Here is a 24,530-nt window from a genome sequence, read left to right as displayed (position 1 = left end):
CATTGAAATTTGGTGTAATTTTTTTGAAAAATCTGCTTGCATATATTTTACATATTTAAAAAATTAGATAGCTCACTTTTGGAAAAGAAAATAGTAGCCGTTGCATCAGAACTTTGAATGATCTAAAATATCATGATGTCCGATTTTCATTTTCTCTTCTAGTTTCTGAGATCTGAACGGGATGGACGGACGGACAGACAGACCAAACAAAACTAATAGCGTCTTTTCCCTTTTCGGGGGCCGCTAAAAATGGTTTAATTTAATAATTTACACCTAGGATTCGCCCGGGGCCTATGGACGTGCTGGGCCCACTGCGCCGCAAAGGTTGTAGTGGCCTAAGACCGGCCCTGGTTCTTAGCCACCCGCAAACACCCCTTTAGATGACTTTTTAAAATGAAACAGAACAAGGAAAATAACTTGAGTGCAGTTTTTATTATAATTTTGATAAAGACAGAGAAAGAGCGAAAGAATGTACAAAATGAAACATTAAACAGTACACTACTAAGCAAAGCAAAAGCTAGACATTTGTTAACACTAAGTCACAGAGTATCTTCAGATAGCTGAGAATCATCTTATTAGTAGGCCTAGCCCCTTTTCTTAGCTTGTTCTTCCTCGTGGAGACATGTAGTTCGGCAATGTTGTTCAGTCTTGAAAACGTCCTTGTTATTCTTGTTGCAGTGTTTGAGGAATTCACATTTACGAGCATAGCTAAACCAGAAGTAACTTCCGCCAGTTTTTACGGCACAATCTTCACCACTGGAATCGAACCTACACGGTGAAGCTGTAGACAACAATTGGGAAACAAAAATGTTGACAAGTCATTTCACTCAATGTAACAAAGTTTTATAGACATGATTTTTTTTAAAGTAGAGTATTTTGATATCTTTCTAGTATCGTTGTAACTACATCAATTTATGTTTTAGAACAGTGGTGCTCAAAGTATGTCCCGAGGCCAGATCCGGCCCGCGACGTGGTTCTATCCGGCCCGCTGAGACGTCAGCACAAATTGTAGACAATCCCCTCTTTATAAAAAAGGTTGAAAAATGTATTTTTACAAATGCTATCTACAATGTTGCTTACATTTGAAGTAGAGAAATGAAGCCACTTTCCGACGCGTAAAAAAAGAAAAACTTCCAATGTCTAATCATGTAAGTTTCTAATCAAATAGTTTCAAGTCAATTTCATTTCGTTTTTGTACCTGATCGGTCATGTGGCCCGCGACACGAGTGTCATAAATATAAATGGCCCGCAGGATGAATAAGGTTGGGCATCACTGTTTTAGAAAATGTATCCCCCCCCCCCCAAATGTGAGGCAGGTAAGTGGACAGGTTCCGGCTATTTCAGCACCAATACATGACTTACAAAATGCATGACTTACAAAATACATGACTTACAAGCTACCAACAAGCCCTCCCTCCCTCACACAAATAGATGTGACCTACAAGCTACCAACAAGCCCTCCCTCCCTCACACAAATAGATGTGACCTACAAGCTACCAACAAGCCCAATCCTCCCTCACACAAATACATGTGACCTACAAGCTACCCAACAAGCCCAATCCTCCCTCACACAAATACATGTGACCTACAAGCTACCCAACAAGCCCAATCCTCCCTCCCTCAATATTAACTGTTCATGAAGCCCTCTCAAACCCAGAGCACAAGTTCCTTCTTGTCGCCTTTCTAAAGACGGCCAGCTTTGTATGTGTAGACAAAGAGGCGAATGTGTACTTCCCTTAAATACAATAAACCACTGCAAATGAAATCTTGTTTCAAATTAAAGCCACCATCCCAGTGTGTGACGTATTTTACCGACCTTGAGCCTTCGTGAAACCGTTTATAAGAGGAAATAAATCTCGGCAAACGGGTAACTCAAACATCCAATTGGCTTCAAGAAGAAGGAAGGTCTCGATAGACCTTTTCCCTTCCGCCAAGCCACCAGCCAAGTCTCTATACATTGTGGAAATACGAAGGACTTCACGTGGAACTTGGCTCCCGGCGTTACCTCAACACGAGCCACCGCGCGAGCCCCTGTCACCCCACAAAGCAGAGGTAACTAAAGGATCATCTATGTCAGCCATATGTGACCTGAGGACAAATGTGGCCCACAGACCCTTGACACACGAACACAATGATTTAAGTACTGTCGTGAAATAATATTTAGTCAAAAAGAATAGCTAGCTGTTTATTTAATTAATTGTTAAGATGATAACTAATGGGACAACCTAACACATTAGAAACAGGAAATAATCTTACACTTCGTATCTTCTTAGCATCTCTACTAAAAACAAAACGCACTGCTGTCAAATGTCTAAGTAATGCTAAATGTTATGACCAATAACAAACTATCTTTAATTATAGAGTAGGACAAAATAGATCTAAATAGACATAGGCGACTAACCATTATTATTAGCTCATAATTTTCAGACGTTTCCTAAAAACACAAGTACGTTTACTTCTTGTACTTACGTTTGCGATTATACATTTGACTGACACCTAAGCCGAACAGAAGTAATGTGAAGAAAATGGTCGACATTGTCTTGGGTCTTAGTCTTCTCTCAAATCTTCAGTCCTGAAATCCTAAGCAAATCATGCGTTGTGATACTTATTCTTCCTATAAGATTTAGAAACAGATTTTTAAAATTAAATATGTAAGTTAAGCAATTTAACGACCTACAAAAGTTCTGTATTTTTTTTTTGTATGGTAAATTAATCCAATTTCTTTTCGTGCTAGGAATAACTGTAATGTTCGTCAGATTAGATACTTGTGTAAAAACTCAGACGTACTAGAAACATCCCAAATGTGAGACATCATAGCAATTGTTTTTTTTTTACCGACATAAATGATGCTTAGCGCGAGCTAGCGTTCCAGGGTTCCCGGTCACTTCATCCCCGGTCATTTCATCCCCGGTCACTTCATCCCCGGTCACTTCATCCTCGGTCATTTCATCCCTTGGTCATTTCATCCCCTGGTCACTTCATCCCCCGGTCATTTCATCCCCAATTAAATATTTTATATATAAATATGATTATGTAGAATGCTTTCTTTTTTACATTTTATGACATACTAGACATATGTTACCCGCGACCCGCGGGTCTTTATTTGCGCATTACTTTCGATATAGTCACTAAGAGTGTTTTGTAATCAATTAAACGAAATAATAAAGTAATAAGTAAAGCGAATGTGTCAATGTAAAAATAGTGTGAATGAAGCTATCAAATCAAAATAGCTAATAGGCTTAAATCCATTTTTTCAAATTAAAACATATGCTTGTAGGTCTACATATATTTGATTAAAACGAAAAAAGCGATAGCTTTTTTAAATGAATGGGATTATAAAGTGAACAATTAAACGAAAAAATTTTCAGTACGCGATTCATGAATGAATATAGATCTAGGCCTATCTCAACTCGGCTTCGCAGCTTTCGTAAACGAATGTATCTTTAGAAAACCAAATTTGAATGTTTATTTCATCAAAATATGAAATGAATGAACTATAATTAGTATGTTTATGATTTAAAGTATAAAACTATCTGTGCAAAGAGAATTTTTTATCATCTTAGAGTTGAATTAGAGTTTTAGATCTAGGGATGGGATTATAAAGTAAACAATTAAACGAATTAATTTTTAGTTCGCGATTCATTACGGTATTGTCTAATGAAAAAATGTTCGCCAGGAAATCTGTAGTCACAGATATCAGGAACTAATTTATTTAAAAAATGCTTTTGAAACACAAAATTGAAGGTTAATTTTATTATATAATGAAATCAATGGATCTTCTTTTGTATTTTCATGTGTCAAAGTAAAAAACTATCTGAGCAAAGCGTATTTCTTAAAATTAGATCTAGGTCTAAATCCTTTCGATCTTTTCTCACGTCAACACTGTAGACATGGCCTAGATCCATAAAATACTATAGCTGTAATAGAGTCGGACAACATTATTTTTTTTAGGGTCTTACGTTTGTTTTAGGGCTACAATACATACACTAAGGTCTAAGTTGGTACCCAAGAAACATTCCTGCCAAGTTTTATCAAGATTGGTCAAGCGGTTTTGATGTCTTTAAGTAACATACATACATACACCTCACATTCTACTTTATAATATAGATTACTAATGCGTTTATAGTGTTTCCTCTTCCACTTTGTATTCTTAATGAGAAATCTAATATTATATGGTAAATCTGGATGTGTACTTATCTATAGCGTAATGATTAAAGGCCAAAGTGTAGTGCAAGTAGTGGGAATCTTTTGAGAGATAGAAGTGCGATTACAATAATTATGACCGTGCCGCTGATAATTTATCATCAAAGGCCAAGCTGTGGTGAAAGTACGACTATGTTTCACTTTATTTAATTTTTCAATCGCTCTTTCTTGAAAATGGGCGAGTCATTTTTAGCCTTGTAATAAGGTTTTATTTTTTTCTAATAAAGGCGGATTTCGTTATAAACATTAAAGTTACAAATTGTGTTATAGGACTTTATTTCTATCGATATTTCATTTCTGCATGTATATTTAAGTATGTATTTTGTTTATTGATATTCACTTTAGATATCGAAACTGGTGGGGGGCCTCTAGTTATGTGAACATACCCGTCATGATGAGGTTCCTATAGCCTTAAAATTAATTCTTAAAATTAATTGAGTGCTTATTGGAAATAATCTTGCATGTATATTTAGGGTGTGATTCTCTCTCTATATATCTCTTTCTCTCTCTCTCTGTCATTTAAATAAAAATACATTAAATATTGCTCATTTAATGCTTTTTAAAATTACAATTTGTTAGATAAAATTATCACATGATGAAAATATCAGGGGATGAAGTGACCGGGGGATGAAGTGACCAGGGGATGAAATGACCGGGGGATGAAGTGACCGGGGGATGAAGTGACCAGTGGATGAAATGACCAGGGGATGAAATGACCGGGGATGAAGTGACCGGTCACCCGTTCCAGACACCTACGCACCAAAAGTCTTGCAAAGAAAGACAACAACTGTACCTAAATGTATTTAAAAACTGTACTTGCATTTATAGTACTAAGAATCTTGATTCAAGATGTCGGCTCACGTTAGTGCTAGTAGTAACTGAAAGAGAAGAAGCCAATCATACGCTGTAATGTAACTTTAGTTCAAAGCAAATTTCCCAGAAGAAACGACTTTTCGCAGGTAGTTTATCATTAGTGCCGCGTTTGGAGCTCCAGGACAGGACCGAAACAAGTAGATTTGGAGCAGACGTTAACTTCACGCGCCAAAACAGCACCTACCAGTGCAGGACATTTTTCTTCAAATTGTACTTTGTGAGAAGAATACCTCTCATTGAGTTGGAGGCATAGTTTATTCCCCTCATTTGTCCAGTGTGCAATTATCAGCGAAAACACTCTCTCAATTTTGGCCACATGTTCTTATCATGTTTAGATGTGTTTTTTTTTTTTCATTTTCAACATGGCGCTCTAAATCAATGTTGTCCTTGTTTGCAACCGACTCGCGTGAATCACAAACAAGACTTTTGGTTTCAATAACGGTGTGTGGCACATCACCAAACCATTGATACTTAGTCTTCATTTGACCTGACAATCTACACCTTCTCTTTATTTGACCACTAGCATCTAGAACTAACGTTAGCCGACACTATTGAATACAAATTCTAAACATATCTGACTATCATCTGAATTTATCATGTCACTCATTATACAATTCAACATACTCTACAGGAAAGCATGAAATCTTTGGATACTTTTTATGTGAAGGAATTGTTTGTATTTAAACCAAAATAATAGAAGTATTTAATAAGTAAACAACACTGAAAAAGTCAGACATCTTAACACTTTAGACTAGTGCCGGCCGAACGAAGGACACGGCCCCAAAAAGGAGAATATGGCCTAACGTCTGGTAACCCTAAGCGCAGCAGATGATTTTAATCTTCTTTAAATAGCCTACCACCAGTGAGCCATGGGAGTTGAATGGCCACAAGTGAACCAAGTAAATTGAATGACAACCAGTGAGCCATGTGAATTAAATGTCCACCAGTGAACCAAGTGAACAGAGTGGCCACCAGTGAACCAAGTGTGCTGAGCCATGGGGTTTGACTGACCCTTTGTCAGCCATAGGGTTATACTGATCCTATGTGAGACATAGAGATTAACTGGACATATGTTAGCCAAGGAGCTCAACAGGACATCTGTGAGTCCCATGGTTTAATTGGCCATGTGTGAGTCATGTGGATTAGTTGGGCAACTGTAAATCTCTGTAATTGACTGCTAAAATTCTTCTAACTTAATTTTGCTGAACCATATTTAGTCTTTATCGATTTTGGCAGATGACTTCCATGTCTTGCATGCATACATCGATGTTAGGAAGACAATTGTTTTAAGTAGGTGAATTTTTGTCTTAAGTCCAATAGCTTGGCTTGTCCAAATAGGCCGCAGCCTTTGGAAAACGGCCCCTACTTTTCTATTCGGCACGCTACATCATGGTATTCGTTGCTATGGAGAAGACGTATTGAAATGTCTACTGAAATGATCTAATTTTTGAAAGATGCGAAATAATGTCGTTTATAATGAATTAATTTAAAATTACTCTGTATTCTCTGTACGGATAGAAACATGCTACATTATCGAATGGTCTATAAAACCTTTTTTTTTTTTAAACTATAAGCCCACATCGAGTGTGGAGAGTTCTGCTTTTAAACGTAAGTTCAATTTTTATGCGTTACTATATTTTAAAAGAGAATTGAAACTCAAAGCTTATATGATCTATCCCGTATGCCACCATGTTATTTAATAGGATTATGAAACACTGTTCTAAACATACCTCTTCAATGTAGTTGTCCCTCGAAGCTCGGAGTGACTATGAAATGTTTGCTGCTAATGGAGCATTCATCTCTCTCTCCTTTCCCCTTAATGCAAAAATGTAATTATCAGTAATTATCACATGCATGTACATGTTGTTAACTAATTATAATCGCTTAGTCCACAGTCAAACCATTTACAGGGAGATCAGTTGTAAGATACAACATTGTGGTAAACAGATCCCTAAATGTTTGTGACCATCTTTAGAAGTGTGACCACACAACTGACTCTATATCAGTATGACGGTATAACCACACCAATGTGACTATATTCCTATGACCACACCGCTGTGACTATATCCCTATAACTACACCACTGCGACAATATTCTATATAAACAGACAAATGAGTTTACATCATTATAAAAAGACAACTGATATTATATCAGTACAAGCAAGATATAAAAATACTTTAAAAAAAAAAAAAGCCTACCTAAAGGGGAAGAAATCCGCCCTTAAAACTATTTCTATCAATAATGTACAAGTTATTTCTCTTATTTGATATAAAACAAAATAATTAGTTTCTGATACCAATATTTAATTGACTATTTTTTTAAATTGATTCATGTTTTGTTAGCTACAATAAATAATTGTTTAGAATATTAACTTGTTGGGAGAATGCGTGAGGGGGAAATAGCGTTAACAATTATTTAAGGGGATTAAACACAACAAATTCAGCCATATCTGTGAATACTGAAGAATTAGCTTCCCTTGTTGATATTAAACAAAATAATTAATTACCAGTAATTAATTGACTGATTGGTTACTTTTTTTTTCTTCTTGTGTTGTCAGGTAAAAGAAATAATTGTGCGAAATTTCAGCTTGATCCAAGATTGGGTGTAGGAGACATCACGTGTAGGCACAGTAGGGCCCACACATTTTTTTACCTACTAGACAGAGTGAGTTGATATAATCTTTGTAAACAGAAAAAGGCATGTTTTAATAATTGTCGCACGAATATCAGAAACTATGAACCATGAATTACAAACGGTCAACAACTCCAATCCTAACTCTCTACATACTAAACAAACGTATGCGGGACGCAAATGTTACCAACGTGTCTGACGGCATAACACAGCAAGGTCAGGAGACATTCATATCTAGATACTGGACAATACGGTTCAGTGTGAACTGGGCCTAATAATTGTTTATCATCGCGGGGGGGGGGGGGGTAGGAAGAGAAGGACTGGCCACATGGACATTCTGTGTGCCGCACCCTAATTATTGGTGGTGCCGCCGTTGTGGGTCGCTTTCAATGGCAGTAGGCCTAATGCCTATAAAAGATTTTAGATTCTTTTATTTAAAGGGCCCAGGCCCAGGCCATGCTATTTATTATAAAAGTTCTATTACAGAATTTACGGTGTAAACCTAGCATACCACTTTGGCAAACATTATTTCATACCTAACACCCGTAGACCTCGCTTCTAGTCAGCTTGAAGCTCTAACATACACTAAGCAATTAACAAACAATTATTAAGCCTTTATTTCTTATTGTTTTGTAGAGTTGGCATTAGTGTCATTCTACTCTAGTGAATCTATAAGCAAGGATTAAAAAAAAAGAACTAAGTAGGAGCAGAAAAATATTGAGAGATAAAAAAGCTAAAATTGCTTGAATTCTCAAACAAAAAATGTAGTTAAATTATTGCTGTTTCTCACCAGTTTGTCGTAAAAGATTTAAAAAAAAAACAACTGTTAAACCTCATGATGATACGTATAAAAAAGATACTGGATAGGTGTATAGTCGCATTGGCCAAGGAATAAACACTTACGCACATCAATTCAGAAATGTCCATCAACACCTTCAACTTCCGTCTTTCTGTATCAAGTAGGCTAAAAGGCTCCTATCCGCTCAAGAAACAGTGGCGGGCCTAGCTAACGGCGAAACAAAAAAAAAAACGTCAGGTACTTATTACTACCGTTGAATTAACCATTCGCCATCACTAGTGTACGTAATGGACTGGATGAATTCAAGCAAGCAAGATGTTGGGGTCTACATTGTTGTTTGAGTTATGCCGAGGTGGATAATTGTAGTCAAACTGAATTTCCATTTGTTTGGAAGAATAAAGTTATCTTTCATCTTTTCTAAAGAATATAAAAAAGATATTTACAAAACGTCACAGTCTCACTGTTACAGGCTTCAGAGTCCTGGACGTTATATGGGGTGGGAGGGAAAGAGTTTGGTTGAGAAAATAATAATGTTTAGCACAAAAAAAAGGAGGAGGTGACAATTAGATCTATATATGAACATACCTGATAGTACGAAGTCAATATTCGACATAGCTGGTTAATTAGGCTACTCAGCGTTCTCAAAGCTCAATCTGTTTTCTTTGATTTTCTGCCTTTTTATAGAAAAATACTAAAGAATATTCAATCCGCACATTTAAATTTTATCATTGTCGACAGTAGCCAAAACATACCAAAAGTTTATCAAATAAGAATTACTGTTCGATATTGTTTAGTGATCGGAGATTATTAGCCTATCTTATTATCTGTAAAATGCAAGGCCAAGACTAGTGCTTCCAGTGGACAGCGCCATGACCATTAGGCATTGCTTCAACATTATGTTCTCTGTGCTAACCACAATATAAACTTGGTCTTAAAAGTTTTGTTTAAGAAATTGCAGATTTCAGTGTCTTTGGTGAAAAAAAAACCCCGCTTATTATGTATTTACGATAACAGCCTATCAAGAGGAGTACGTCTTGAACTCAGGGATAGGGAAATCTACAAAACAAACATTTATATAATCTCCTTGTAGGTCACAAAGGCGTCCTACAAGGTAGTCATCAAGGAATGATGCTCCAATTGCAATGAGATTAAGATATTTTGTTGGGCTGTAGCGCCACTGGGATGGATGGATGGTATAAGATTACAAATTACTTTGTGTTTCCCAAAGGAAAAAAATGCATGGAAGCTGCAGGGGAAACTAGAAACGTTCTATACTATTGTTCTGTTCATTGTCTAGTACAAAATTGTAAGCGCAATCTACATTGTTTCAAAATTGTAGGAAAAGGAGCAGCGAGATCTACATCAAGCTATGAGTCAACTGGAGAATATCTCTAATGAAGAATGTCATTAGAGAAATAACTTGGAGTGTAAAAAAAAAAAAAAAGAGGCTTCCGAAGAAGCTCGATCTTAGGGTGTTGGTCCAGTTTTTCGCTTCGAGCGATTGCCAAAAGTTAAAAGACAATTTGATATTGTTTCAGTAGCTGGAGAGAGCATACAAATAGTTCAAAGCTTTAAGCACCTTGGAACTGTGTTAGGCAATAAATTACATTGTATTGAAAACACGGTCATTCTCGAAGTGGCAATTGAGACTAAATTATTTCAGAAGTTTTAAGACACAAAGCAGGTTGACTTCACTTGCTGTTCTTTTCATTGAGCGAACGAGAAACAGCCACACGTTTAGATATAGATTCATTGATTTCAGACTTTGATAATCAGAAGGCCGGGAAAACAAATTAATAAATGCTACATCTATTTGCTGTTAACAAATAGACATAGAAAGAGGTTTTTTTTTTAAATCAATGTTTAAAAGCTTTGCACATAGAAGTGTTTTCCTAATGTAAATGTGTATAATGGGGAAAAGAACAAATACACATTTGTTTGTTAATTTGAAACACCTTTAGTTGTTAGTATTGTTATAAACCTGTTGGTGGCACAAATGGGGGTAGTGGTGTGTGTGTAGTCAGCCGACGCAAATCGCCCCAGGCCAGCGCTAGACGAGCGGTCAACCGTGACGAGTTACGACGGTCAACCGAGTCGAGTGTCAACAGGACAGTTCGGGAAGGATCAAGGCGGTTCAGAGCCCGGTTCACTACAGTCCGGTCGACTACAGCACAGTTCAGCGGTGAGGTTCTGTACGGAGCATTACGACGGTTCAGTGCGGAGTACTATCAAGTACAGTTGAGACGACTGGCGTCTTGATCTTGGTCTGCGATCGAGTCCGACACAACGAGCCTAGTGTGTGAAGTCAGTCCTGAACTGTTGAACCCAGTGCAAGCCCGGAACGAGACGGAGCGTGACCTCCGTGAGGTCGAAGGCGCCGGACGGAGAGGCCAGTGCAAGAGTTGATACGGCGGAACGGTGTTATCGGAGAGATATTTGTACAGTGTACGTGTTGCCAATTGTAAAGTATTGGCTGTTATTTATTCAACAATTAAAGTGTTACGTTACTTTGGAGCCCTGAGTTGTCAAGTTCTTTAAGTTGGTGGTGTAAGGTGCAGTTTGCAGAGAGCCTGGATAGTGAGATTCGTAACAGTATTTTCGGGAATTTGTAGCCTACAATCATTGAGTTATAAGACATTATAAGGCCTACTTGTACAAAGTCATAACTGATCAAACGTAATGATAAAATGGTACACTATGTGCATTAGAATATATTTTGATAAATATACTCGTTTTTTTTATGGCACAAACTTAATTTGGGAGTTGCGGTCCATCAACCCTGGCCTACGGCTACCTTGCTACGTCACTGGGGATCATTCATTCCTATGTCAAAATATATGCAAATGTTTTTATTTTTGGTTATACTTCATTTTACTCAATGCTAGATAAAACATTTAATTTTTAATGCCATGTCTCTCCTCCCCCTGTCTGTATCTTATAAGATAAGAAGATATATGATAAAAATCTCTTCAATGTTTCCGTGAGAATAAATCTAGATGTAGTTCTTCCATTTAATACATTTATGTAATTATAGACATCTTTAGGTGATTGCTGTTTTCCAAGAGAGAGCTCTTTAATTTAAAATATAAAGTCTAGTCCTAATCCCCTAAGTCACTGAACTTATCATTTTTTTGCATTTTCTTTTTTTACCTTATCCAGTAGATTTGTCTAGATCTAGATTTCTATATAGAACTAGATCTAAATCTAGATCTAGAAATCTAGATCTAATCCAGGTCTAGAAAAGAATCAAGCGTCCTGATGGTCAATCGGTAATTAAAATTTCGGTCAATCAATGGTGGATACAGAAAATCAAGATGGTAATTTTTTTTTAATTAAATTTGTTTATTTGGCAAACAAAAATTTAAAATCTAGATCTAATTCTAATAGACTAGAGACTAGACTAATACAGTAATCTGAGTAATGCTGTATTTGGTAAATAAATCTAGTAATGTCACTACTAATGACTAATGATTAGACTAATCTAGTCTAGATTTAGTCTGTCTAGATCTGTACTGAGTGTACTAGTTTTACTAGTACTAGAGACACTAGAGTAAAACTCTAAAACTAAATGATGATCTATTCTAGACTCTAGACCTATATCTATTACTACTATTATTATTAAATAAAAATTATTTTTTTAATAGTATTATAGGTATAGGCCTAATGTTTGAGTAATGTGGGGGTGGGAGAGTAATTTTAAATATAAAAAAACAACAACCATGGCTATAGATCTCTATCTAGAATCTAGATGCTTATGGAATTAGGTGACTGTCGTTTGCTTTATTTTTTGTTTTATAGAACAGGGCTGGGGGTTTTAACCCAATAGCTCCTATTTCCGGTTCAAAAAACCCTTTCAAAGTCCTAAGCAAGGAGGGATAACTCCTTATTTAAAAAATCCTAAAAAATATGTATTTTGCAAAAAATAATCAAATTGAAGATCAAATACAAATAAACAAACAGATAACTTTAAAAAATAGAACTATATGTCTAGTTTTAAAATATATATACGTTTAATACCACTAGATTATAAAAAACTTCAAAAATACTCATTTTCCCACGTGGGGGCTTATACACTGGGGCTATGGGCCTGTTCGTTTGAAAAATTATTTAAAAAATAAAAACCTTCCCGATTTTATTAAAAATAGAATCGGTAATCTCCAAAATTATTTTTAATCACGCTTGCAACGAGACTAGAGGAAATCTTCTTTTTAAAAAGTTTAAAGCAAGTATATTGAATAGGGGATTTTAGAAACGTTCTACAACAGTTTAGGACAAAAACGGGAAAACGTTTCCAACTGCAGAAGGAGCTAATGGGTTAACCTCAAAACCCCCTGGAAGGGGATTGTAAACTCAAAACCTCCCTTCTCTGCTTTTCCCTTCTCTAATTTTTTTAAAAGCAAAGCTTATACGAATGTAATTGTATCAATTAGTATGGATCAGCCATGTAATTAAATTTGGGTAATTCTGAGGAGTTCAAGGGGCAACCATCTTTGTTATTGTTTAGATTGTAATCTTGTATCTTGGGTTTTCTCTCTGATTTGGTTTTTTGTTTGTTTTTATTTTTGAAGCTAAATAATATGCTAAATCTAGCTTTACCGGTATCATCTAGTCCTAATAAGTCTATTAATTAGACATAATCTTTTTAACTGCTAGAACTAGACTAATTACTATATTATATTAATATGATAAGGTTCTTAAAGGCAATAAAGGTCTATTAATTTTTGGTAATAAACTGTGCTGATATTTATTGTAGGCCTAGTTAAATTTAGATTCTCTATATCAGAATAATTCAGAATAGATATAGACAATATGAATATTTAACAATTAAAAATAAATAAGAAACGAATTGTATTGACACCAAGTCAAAATTAAAAGAAAAAATAGCATTGCTTTGAAACCACAGAAGTAATGTTAATTATTGGTATTTTTTAAGACACTATCTTGGGATTTCTTTGAAACATAAACAATAACAAAATAGTAACAAAGATGGCTGCCCCTTGAACTCCTGCAGAATTACCTAAATTTGTAATAGATCTAGACCAACAATAAATTTGTGCGATTAGTAATATTTTTACCAATTGTTTTTGTTTAGTGCTATTTCATGTTTTTAGGGTGACTGGTCACTTCATCCCCGGTCACTTCATCCCTGGTCATTTCATCCCCCGGTCACTTCATCCCCTGGTCATTTCATCCCCTGATATTTTCATCATCTGTTCATTTTATCTAACAAATTGTAATTTTTAAAAGCATTAAATGAGCAATATTTAATGGTATTCCTTTTTTATTTAAATGACAAAATTGTTACAGAATAAAATTAAAATTAAATGCCATTAAAAACTGTAAAAAATTTAGCATGTAAAAATAAAAAGGTAATGTAAAAAAGTGTTTTTGTGTTTATCTACATCAGTAGATAGATAAGCTATCGATTGTAAGTACAGAAGACGATACATCGATTCATATTGATGAACAATGTTTGTTATTCTCTTAGCCAGTGTTGCATATTTCTTCCTTGGGCGTTCTTCAGTGCCGGCGCTAGCCTTTAAAACTGATGCCTTGTGCAACTGACTATCCTTTCGTAAACCATCTAGAAATGTCCACATAGTTGGATGGTGGCATGAAAATAGAGATTGGAGGGCATGATGCCAACCCTCCTCAGCGTTATTCGTTCTCGCAACACCACCGATTACGTCAAGGTATTTATTCCATGTACTTGGAGGGAATAAAGCTGAAGCATAGTTATCTCCTCTGCCACGCTGTCTGCGACCACAGACATAGGTATGCTCGAAGTAGGCTAACAGTTCCGGCATCCAATCGTGTTGTGGCATGGAATCGGCGAGTAATTCAAAGGAATCACTAATGTGTTCTTCACGTACATAGGCCAAAGCCGAAAGACATCTTACCATGCCACGTAACTCATTACAACCGTCATAGTCACTTTTCATGCCCAATTCATTGACTTTACGTAATACAGCTTGACAGAGGTGAAAATAACATCCCGTTACTCTGCATGTCTGAAACTTCTCTTGAAAAGCTGTCATGGCGCTTTCTCGAAGTCTGTAACAATAATTTCTGGTGTTACAAGTTCTTTAATTGCTTCCAGCAATCTATCATACGTAACTCTGGTTTTGTCCTGAAGCAAGCAGTACAACACTGGTGGAATCACACCCTGAGCGTATTGAAAGTGAATTGTGTAGAGTTGATAAAATAAACAGGGGACAACCTTAAAAGTACCATCGGCAAACCAACATTTGCTACGTCCAAGCCATTCTAGTAACTGTCGGTCACTGAAAACTAGAAATCGATTATTTTCGCTTTTCTCCAAGGAGTCGTATAATAGAAACTCTTTGTACACTGCTGGTACCTCAAAGTTTGCATCAGGCGAAAATGTCGTCTGAGAGTCCTGCTTATAACACTTTTTCTGGGCAAAGCCATCAGAACAGAAGGAGGTAATTCGATGATTACATTAGCCTGACAAGCCCCCGGTGTTGTTGTGGTTTCCGACATCTTCTCCTTCATTTTTTCTTCTACGTTCTTTGCAATGGCTTTATCTCTGTTACATTCATGATTGTGAGTAGATGATTGATTGATTACATCATCTTGGGCAGTAACTAATGTTACCGGGCATTTGTGTGTTTGATATTTGCTACATCTCCAGTTCATGTTTCCGTTTAGCGCCTTCTTCTTGAGCCAGAATTCATATCCTTCATAAACTAGGATAGATCTGCCTTTACTACTTAATGTGAACTCCAGAGGCATTTCTCTAACAGTTCGTGTAGCCACCAATGTTGGCTATTTGAAATAGAGAACTGCTGATCACTTATAAAACCTAAAAACAATGCTGTGGAGTGGGAAAAAATACATCAGATCGACGCCTACTGGCAGAGAGAGAGAAAAAGAGATAGAGAGAGAGAGTCACACCCTAAATATACATGCAAGATTATTTCCAATAAGCACTCAAACAATTAATTTTAAGGACATAGGAAACTCATCATGATGGGCATTTATGTTCACATAAATATAGGCCCACCAGTTTCGATATCTAAAATGAATATCAATAAACAAAATACATACTTACATTGACTTGTAGAAATGAAATATCGATAGAAATAGTCCTATAACACAATTTGTAACTTTAATGTTTAAAAGTAAGTCCGCCTTTATTAGAAAAAAATAAAACCTTATTTCAAGGCTAAAAATGACTCGCCCATTTTCAAGAAAGAGCGATTGAAAAATAAAATAAAGTGAAACATGGTCATACTTTCACCACACCTTGGCCTTTGATGGTTAATTTAGCAGCGCTTCTATCTCACAAAAGGTTTCCTCTACTTGCACCACAACTTGGCCTTTGATGGTTAGTTATCATCCGCATGGTCATAATTATTCTAATCGCACTTCTATCTCTCAAAAGATTTCCTCTACTTGAACCACACCTTGGCCTTTGATGGTTAGTTATCAGCGGCATGACCATAATTATTCTAATCGCACTTCTATCTCTCAAAAGATTTCCACTACTTGAACCACACCTTGGCCTTTGATGGTTAGTTATCAGTGGCACGGTCATAATTATTCTAATCGCACTTCATCTCTCAAAAGATTCCCACTACTTGTACTACACCTTGGCCTTTGATCATTTCGCTATAGATAGGTGCACATCCAGATTTACCATATAATATTAGATTTCTCATTAAGAATACAAAGTGGAAGAGGAAACACCATAAACGCCTTAGTAATATGTCATTAAATGTAAAAAAAAGAAAGCATTCTACATAATCATATTTATATATAAAATATTTAATTGGGGATGAAATGACCGGGGGATGAAGTGACCGGGGGATGAAATGACCGGGGATGAAGTGACCGGGGATGAAGTGACCGGGAACCGTTTTTAGCTTTCTCAATACACTATGATCCTATCACTTATCTGGACCAGTTGGGAAAATTGGGTTTGGGAGGGGGGAGGGCGGGCGCAGAGAGAAAGAAAGGAAAGGATATCTGGGTGAATTTTATCATATGCTAGTGAGGTACTTATGACTAGAGAAGATTATATAGCTATATATTGTTTATTACAATTCAGAACAGGTACTCATAAAGGGGACTAACTCAGCTTATACCACTAGTCAAATAAAATTTGTTCTCTTGTTCAAGATATCAAACAAAATATTTAATTACCAATATTTTTAAATAATTGGATAATTTTTAAAATTAATTCTTGTGTTGTCAGGTAAAAGAAATAATTGTGCAAAATTTCAGCTTAATCTGAGATTGAGTGTGGGAGAAATAATGTGTACAAACTTTTTACCATACAGACAGACAGAGTGAGTTGATAAAAGATATAGTAAAAGATCTTGAAAATAATGAGCCTAACACATTTTCTATAATAATGGAATAAGCCCTTTGCAACTTCTCATGTGACTAAAAAACTTTCCCAAAGAGGAAATCTTTAATAAACATCCAAGGTTACAAGTTAGGCATTTCAGTGTATCTTAAGAGTGGACAATTAAAAGAACAATTTATTTATTGGGAAATTTACTATTTGATCTAAATTTCAATCTCAGAGTGTATTCTTTGTCTTTCTTTTTTGTTTCTGCAAATAGAATATTTGTTTTCCTTTTTGCTAAAGTGCAAGAAAGATACCCATTGCATCGGGCTGCTAGAGAAAGTTCTTTTGAAAGCTTGAAAACTTTGCTTGAGTCTGGCAAATTTAACATTAATGAAGGAACGTTTGATCTCATCAGACCTCTTCATGAAGCATGTTTGGCTGGAAGTATAGACTGTGTTTCTTTATTACTCAAACATGGTGCTAATGTAAGTATTGTTGGTTGGGAAAATAAAAAAAAGTAACAAATATTTTTTTTAAAAAGGAGGCAAATATGAAAATGTTTTATAACGAAATTATTATTACGAGTGGAGCTTTTTACCCTATTAGTCTCACAAAATTCTTTGACTACAATACCTCTATTCAAGTCACACTTTCGAAGTGCAACTGGGTGGGCAATGGTGGTTGTACATGATTCTCCTAAAAGGCTCCAACGATTTTCCTAGAAAGTTGGTAGTTGATGTTAATTGTTGGACAAAATTAGTAGCTCATGGGTCACACTGGAAAAACTTTAGTTTGATCTTTAAAATATTCAAAATATTTAAAGAAATTAATTTAAATTTGGCTAGAAAACTAGAAAATATTTATCTTGAAAAAACTATATGTTATGTCTTCTGGTATTTCTAAGTTTAGATCTAAAGGCCTATCATTGGAATATTGTAATGTCTAGTAGATTTATACATTCGCTCAACCAGCATTTTCTCCAGGGGTGGGGGTGGGGGGCTTGTGTGTGATTTAAAAAAAATCTAACATTCATTAGTTATTAAGAGCAAAATAATTGCTCTGCAAGATGTATAAAGAGGTATAAGGAAGTATAAGGAAGTATTATCTTTAAAAAAAAAGAATTTTTTATGTTTTTCATGTTTACTTTGCCAAGTAGCAACTCTTTTAATCCTCTTTTCATTGGTTTGCACACCCAAGCTATTTTTGTTACATTTAAAAAGTCTTTTGTCAAATGTTTCAAGCACATCAAACAGCCTGCTTAGTACCTGTAGGTACCTCATTAGGACACCCATGAAGTTGGTTTGATGTCAAGGGACAAAAAGATGGTTGATGTCAAGGGACAAAAAGATGGTTGATGTCAAGGGACTAAAAGATGGTTTGATGTCAAGGGACAAAAAGATGGTTGATGTCAAGGGACAAAAAGATGGTTTGATGTCAAGGGACAAAAGATGGTTTGATGTCAAAGGACAAGAAGATGGTTTGATGTCAGTATCTCAGCAAAGTCTAAGAGATGTAAATATAATTGTTAAACAATTTATCTTGCAGGAAATAATACTGTTCTAATTCTCTACCTCTTTTCTTTCAGGTAAATTTAGGAAATATAGATGGCGCCACTGCACTTTGTGATGCATGCTGGATTGGTAGTGTTGAGTGTGTTCAGCTGTTAATAGATCATGGGGCTGATGTGAACCCTCCATTTCTCTTCTCAACACCATTGCATGAAGCTGTGTTTCGAGGTATTTCACATATTCATTTGTAAATATACAAATGTGTTGTTGTTGTCAGTATTTTGAAGCTGCACTTTATTTTCGTTCAGATCATTGGGAATGTGTTCAGCTATTGGTTAAGAAGGGAGCTTGTATTGATAAAAGTGACTGCCACTATGGAACACCACTTCATGTTGCTGCTTGTAAAGGTAAAATCAACCTAATGTTAACTTTGTATTTGTAAGAGAAACAGGAGCAGTATAATAGTAATAAAAAAAAGAGCTTATCCAAAATTATTAAAAATACACTATAAAAGTTGGGACTCTGCTCTATGGATTGCAAGTTACTGGTCATTGGTTAAAAGTTTGAGAATCTTTGTTTTGTTTTCTAAGAAAAGGAACTTCAAAAAGTAAAGTACACCCTTTCAGACCTTGGGATCTTTGGGGCAGATGATGTAAAACTCGTCTATTTCTTTGACTGACGATTAACGAGGGTCTCATGTGGCCAGAACAATTAACAACTGCCTTTACTTTCCTCAATTGATGTCAGGTACCCCTTAGAGTTTAGGTGGACGCGGGGGTGTCCTTAAAATCCTGAAATTCAAAATTCCAGCTCAAAAAACCATTTAAACCCAACGTGCTGCAGTTCAGAAACTAAGCACTTAACAACTTAGCCACCATGCCCCCTTAGAAAAAAGAAACTGCATTGCTAAAATGTTCCTCATTTATTTTTTTTCTTTAGCTCTTGCTTTGTTTTAGTGCAGGTCATGTCAAAAGTGCCCAAGAGCTGTTACGTGCTGGTGCTAATCCAAACATTTCAAAGATTCACCACACACCACTCCATGAAGCTGCCAGAAATCAGAACTTTGAGCTACTTCTGCTGCTTCTTGAACATGGTGCCAATGTGTATGCACAAAATAATAGTGGTCTAACTGCCAGACAGCTTGTCCCAAGGGCCATGTCTCCATGCAAGCAACAACTGTTAGACTGGGAAAGTAAGCCCACATTTGTTGTAACTTAAGAACTGTTGATGAATTAGCATAATTTTGAGAACCCCAAGCTGCCAAAGAAAATGTTGATTCTCACAATGATTTATACATTTCCCCATGAAAGTAATAACAATCTTGTTTGATACCAAAGAAAAAATTTGTATTTAAATTTGCATCAATTTTTTCTTCTTAAAAAACTTTTTTTTTTTTGTTGAGGTGTAGTATTTAACAGCTGTTAATTAATAATAATTAGCTAATAAAAAACAATAATTAGCTTTATTATCCCACAGAAACAATAATTGAATAAAAAAAAGCACTAGCACATTTATCTAGTTATATTCTTTGATGTATTTTTACTTAACCAAAAAAAAAGTATTAAACTAACAATACTTTTCTGTTTTACTCAGAAAAGAAATACTGAGAGGTATAATAATAAACTATTTCTTCTAAACAAAATTTAAATAATTTTTGCTCAGCTCTTTGATTGTGGAATTAAATTCTTGACATTGATTTAAACATGTCATCTTCTCCCTCAAAAGAAAAGAGTTCCATCCTCAATTTAGTGCTACTCATTTGTTTTGTTGTCTTTCTTCCCAAGAGGTTTTGAATTGCTTTAAATTTAATCTTGAATGGTTTGATCTTGATAAACAAATGTTTGTTTGTTTTTTCACCATCATTTTACTGAGAATGAAAGTTTTAAAGCTTTTAGGTTAATGTTCTCTTTTTTTTTTTTTTTAAACTTATTTGTTCTGATAATAAGGACAACATGAAATGAGCTCCACATTTCATCCTGGAAAGCTTCACTCATCTAGATAGTATGCTGGGCAATCACGGAGGAACAGATACAGATGTAAGAACCTGTATTTGTAAAGCATGAGCAGCTCTAAGAACACCTGGGGATCTAGCAAAAAAAGCACCATCATCAAGATCAGTCTCTTCAATCCCATTGTGAAATTGATACTTCTCTATGGAGCAGGGACTGGAGAGCCACAATCTCCACAAAGAAGAAAAACAAGGTTTTCATCAACACCTGCCTCATTAAGATTCGTATGGTCCAGAGGCAGAGTGAGCCAAAGGTGTGCCCGGGGCAATGTACTTTATTGGCGCCCCCTCTTCCATTTACCATGAACATATATATGCGCCTCTCTGTGTGCCCCCCCCCCCCCCCAGGGTAGCGCCCAGGGCATTGTGCCCCCCCTCCACCCCCCACTACGCCTCTGTTATGGTCAGCTGGCCAGAGATCATCATTGAGGAACTGTAGCAAAAAACTTGCCAAACCTCAGCCCATTGAAGAAGAAATCTTTTAAACATGCAGGCAATGAACAGGCCACACCATTCACCAGCCTGCAGCCAGCATCTAGAACCACTGGAAGAGGGAGAGAACACAGAAATACATGGCAATGAGATCTAAACTGGTTGGTGGCCTGTGCCGTAGACTGGTCCACAGGCAGAGATGATGAGTTTCTATTGTATATGTTTTTTTCAATGTTATTATGTTTATTTGTTCTGTTTAGTAAACATATGAAAAAAAAACCCACCTTAAAAGATCTTTTTAAAAATTCATTTTGTCTACTAAAATACTAGCTATATCCTTGTATTATGGAAGAACATTTTTTAATGTCTATGAACTATCAGTTAGTTAAACAAAGAAAAATGTCACAAATAAACAAGGTACAAACATGTAACTAACAAAATAACATGTGACTAACAAAAGAATATAAAATGTTATTAATTTTTTTTGTTTTGATTACTACAAGTTATGAAAGAAAGAAAAAAAATATTCTCCCTATTTCCAGCCAACCAAAGAGTATGTTCCAAATTTATTTTCAACAATTTTTCTTCAGGTTTTCCAAGATCTCTACGTCACTACTGCAGATTATGTATACGTACTGCTCTTGGTCCTAAACGTCTTCTACGTGTTGACAACCTGCCGTTACCCAAGATTGTGCTTAGATATTTAGAACATTACTAGATAACAATTCATAGAGAATGGAAATAAAAAAAAAATAAACATTTGGAAAGCCAATCATTTTTTAAATTTTATTTCTAATATTTGTGCAGTAATACTTTTTATTTATACAAGTGTAGAAATGTATTCTTTGAGATGTATTTTAAAATAAAATTAACACAATTTTCATCAATTCAATTTAAAGCTATCAGCTAAACAGCTTGATACAATAGGTATGATTCTAATCACAGGTATGCAGTTTGTTGATGATGGCTAACAAATGGCTTTAAAGTTTGGTAAATCTGCATTCTTAGATTCTGATAAGAAGACACAGGCAATAAGTCTTCTTATTTGTTTCACATTTCAATTGTTGTTTATAAAATTTTTCAAACTTAGGTTCCAAATGTTCAGTTCCAAATGTTCAGTTTGACATTCATTTGAAAATTAATTAGAACTTGAATAAGCTTGGTGAGTCTTAATTTGTTCTTATTCTGCAGTAACTGAATTGAACTACGAGGAACATGGCAAAACTTTTAACCTTATTACTCAAGTTAGAAAAAAAAATTGATTTTAGGACATGAACATCACCAAGACCAAATACTTCAACTAAATATTTATGTGGTCAGATTTGTGGAATATCATTCATCACATGGTATTCTAAAATGATTGAAGAGTGGCAGAGCATAAATGAAAGGGTCTCAGGTTGGAATCCTGGTGAAGACTAATGGGTACCCAACATTAGGTGGGGAAAATTAAAGGCAGATGGTCGTTGTGTTATCCACATGACACCTTCATTAACCATAGGCCAGAGAAACAGATGACTTTTATATCATCTGCCCTAAAGATGGAAAGTTCTGAAAGTTAGCTTTTTCTTACTTTTTCAAGACAAAAAAAAATGGACCTTTCCTTGCATGTTGATTTTATTCAACTCTAGAAGAAAAATGACTTGACTTTGTGTGAGGAGTCTACCATATTGTTTACTTTTATGACCAGATTTTGAATCTTCTTCAGCATGCTACTTTGTATGCACTATGTACACCACACCAACATTTTAATTCCTAATATCAATGAAATTTTTAAAATTAAAATATTGAAATGTTGAAATATTTGTACTTGAAATAAGATATTAAATTGGACATCTTTATTGCTCAATAGTGGAAGTAATATTAAGGACAAAATGTGTAATATATCAACAAAAGGACAATACTCACAGCTAAACAATACAAAACTGTATCAAACATAATGTAAGTTTAAGGTCCCAAGACAATAACAATGTCATTAAATGTATACAATTAAAAGCATTATTAAGTATCAAGTTAACTTTCATGTGCTTGATGTAATAACAAAAATTTAAAAATATCTATTCTATAAATAAAAAATTAATCTTCTTGCTATACAAAAACAATCTGAAATAAATAAAAATCTGTCAAAGCTACACCAAATAAAACAGGCCAATATGTTGAACAGATTTCAAACAAGATAAAAAAACATTTAGTTTAAAATGCACTGTTCACTTAGGAAACACATTTGTGCACATAGAAATAAATGTACTTTGCCCACAATTGACTGTGCATTTAAATTAAATTAAATTATAGATTTTACAAGTATAAATTCACTATGCACTTAGACAACATTGAATTAGAAGTTTTAAATTCACTGATGCTAAAAATTAAAATATCCAAAAGTTTGTTTCAGAAAAAAACAGCACAAATGACATTCATTACATAAATAAAAATGACCTTTTATGTTTAGAAGCTATTGTTTTTTGTGCATTTTGTCTGTCCATCACATGCATATTTTAAAAATTTAAAATGTATCACTACTGGTACTGCTTTTCTCAAAATAGATACAGCTTCAACTTTTAGTCTTCTGAAAGTAAAGTCTTTTATTTTACACATGAAGCATGCGAATTGTATGCACATACATATATACCATTTTAGAATCAAGAATAAAGAGGAAGTTCATGTGATACAATAGCCTTTTGGGATCTCCACCAGTAAATACAAAGGAAACAAAAAGAGATGTAAGATTTGTTCTTCTTCAAAGTCTATTAATGATAATAATGGTTTCATGTTGATTTGTTTGAGGTCACTTGTAAACGTTTTCTTGATTTGTGTTTGTTCTACCTGTTTGTGTGTGCTGTGACACATGTTACTTTGGTTCAGTACTGATGCAGTTTATTTTTATATTTATTTTTAATTTGAAAACAACAACTAAGCAGCAATTTAATGTGTGTGATTTGTGTGTATAGCAAAGCTCGTATTTGTTAGGTTCAAACAGCTTACAGAACATGATAGTTAGATTTAATTTTTATTAAGAAAAAAAAAGTTCTAAAATGAATCTACAGTTTTAAATAAGAACATCAAAAGTTTATATTGGATTTGATATTTATATGAATAGAATATCATTTGTCTAGAAGCATGTACATCTTTAGAAGAATATCAATAAGTGTTTCAAAAGGCCAACCATATTCATAGCATTTCAACATTGGCTTGGTCTGAGCATTTAGTTAATGTAAATACTCAAACAAATAATTCTAACTACGGAATGTGCTGTTTATCTTCATGAAATAAACGTTTTGAAATGTAAGGCAGACATGACTGGATGTTTCCTCACTTTCAAAGACATAATGTCTTCAAGTTGCTTTCTCTGCAGGCCTGTTGTGTTGGGATATTGTGTAGGAGCTCCCAGTAGCTCTATTTGTCATCCAGGTATTTCATCCTACAGACCAGTACCGGGACGTGGGAGTGGTGGAGAATATAGTCACTTACACTGCCTAGCACTGTTCTCCTAAACTTGCCAAGACCTCTTGTACCTTAAATTACAAACAGAATAAGGCCTATAAGGACATTCACGCTACTCATTTTTAAAAGGGAACTGGGTATGGATGTTATAAACAAAATACTGGATGTACCTTTGGATTTATATATTTTAAAAAAATCTATTTTGGATGCGAAAAACTATTAAATATCTTAGCCAGGAAAACCAGTGACTTGGCAGAATTTAAGTCATTGGTTAATATGCATGACTAAATGCATGACGCGTAGGACGTAATCATCTT

The 24,530-nt window shown here is 35.1% G+C and overlaps 2 protein-coding genes and 1 long non-coding RNA gene across 14 annotated transcripts in view; 1 reads left to right on the top strand and 2 right to left on the bottom strand.

Moving 5' to 3' along the window:
• Window positions 1-413: 413 nt before the first annotated feature.
• Window positions 414-9,111, bottom strand: LOC106074585 (uncharacterized). Of its 7 annotated transcripts, none has more exons than XR_008777444.1 (6): window positions 9,093-9,107; window positions 8,612-8,714; window positions 7,584-7,732; window positions 6,807-6,891; window positions 2,470-2,614; window positions 414-781 (listed from the first exon to the last, which is right to left on the bottom strand). It is a non-coding gene; the product is annotated as an uncharacterized LOC106074585 (long non-coding RNA). The 7 variants fall into 7 exon arrangements; XR_008777445.1 differs by having other exon boundaries at window positions 8,616-8,714; XR_008777446.1 differs by having other exon boundaries at window positions 7,584-7,729; window positions 8,616-8,714.
• Window positions 9,112-11,595: 2,484 nt separating this feature from the next.
• On the top strand, window positions 11,596-21,547 carry LOC106074583 (ankyrin repeat and SOCS box protein 13-like). Of its 3 annotated transcripts, none has more exons than XM_013235378.2 (6): window positions 11,596-11,824; window positions 17,128-17,312; window positions 18,413-18,563; window positions 18,644-18,742; window positions 19,297-19,527; window positions 21,366-21,547. In XM_013235378.2, exons 1-6 carry the CDS (start codon window positions 11,800-11,802, stop codon window positions 21,491-21,493), a joined length of 819 nt encoding a protein of 272 aa, XP_013090832.2. In that variant the 5' UTR covers window positions 11,596-11,799; the 3' UTR covers window positions 21,494-21,547. The 3 variants fall into 3 exon arrangements, with proteins under 3 accessions (XP_013090832.2, XP_055881875.1, XP_055881876.1); XM_056025900.1 differs by lacking the exon at window positions 11,596-11,824 and adding an exon at window positions 12,130-12,271; XM_056025901.1 differs by lacking the exon at window positions 11,596-11,824 and adding an exon at window positions 13,480-13,569.
• LOC106074584 (uncharacterized) overlaps window positions 21,548-24,530 on the bottom strand; it is a 54,216-nt gene continuing 51,233 nt past the window's right edge. For all 4 annotated transcript variants that reach the window (XM_056025905.1, XM_056025904.1, XM_056025903.1 and 1 more), the window contains one exon: window positions 21,548-24,284. In XM_056025905.1, coding sequence (XP_055881880.1) covers window positions 24,166-24,284 — 119 coding nt within the window. In that variant the 3' untranslated portion in view covers window positions 21,548-24,165. The remainder of the gene's footprint in view (window positions 24,285-24,530) is intronic.

Source organism: Biomphalaria glabrata, chromosome 4 (genome assembly GCF_947242115.1).
Source record: "Biomphalaria glabrata chromosome 4, xgBioGlab47.1, whole genome shotgun sequence".
In the NCBI taxonomy this organism is placed as follows: Eukaryota; Metazoa; Mollusca; class Gastropoda; family Planorbidae; genus Biomphalaria; species Biomphalaria glabrata.
The sequence above is the reverse complement of the archived record's forward strand: the minus strand, read 5'-3'. Positions and strand labels throughout refer to the sequence as shown.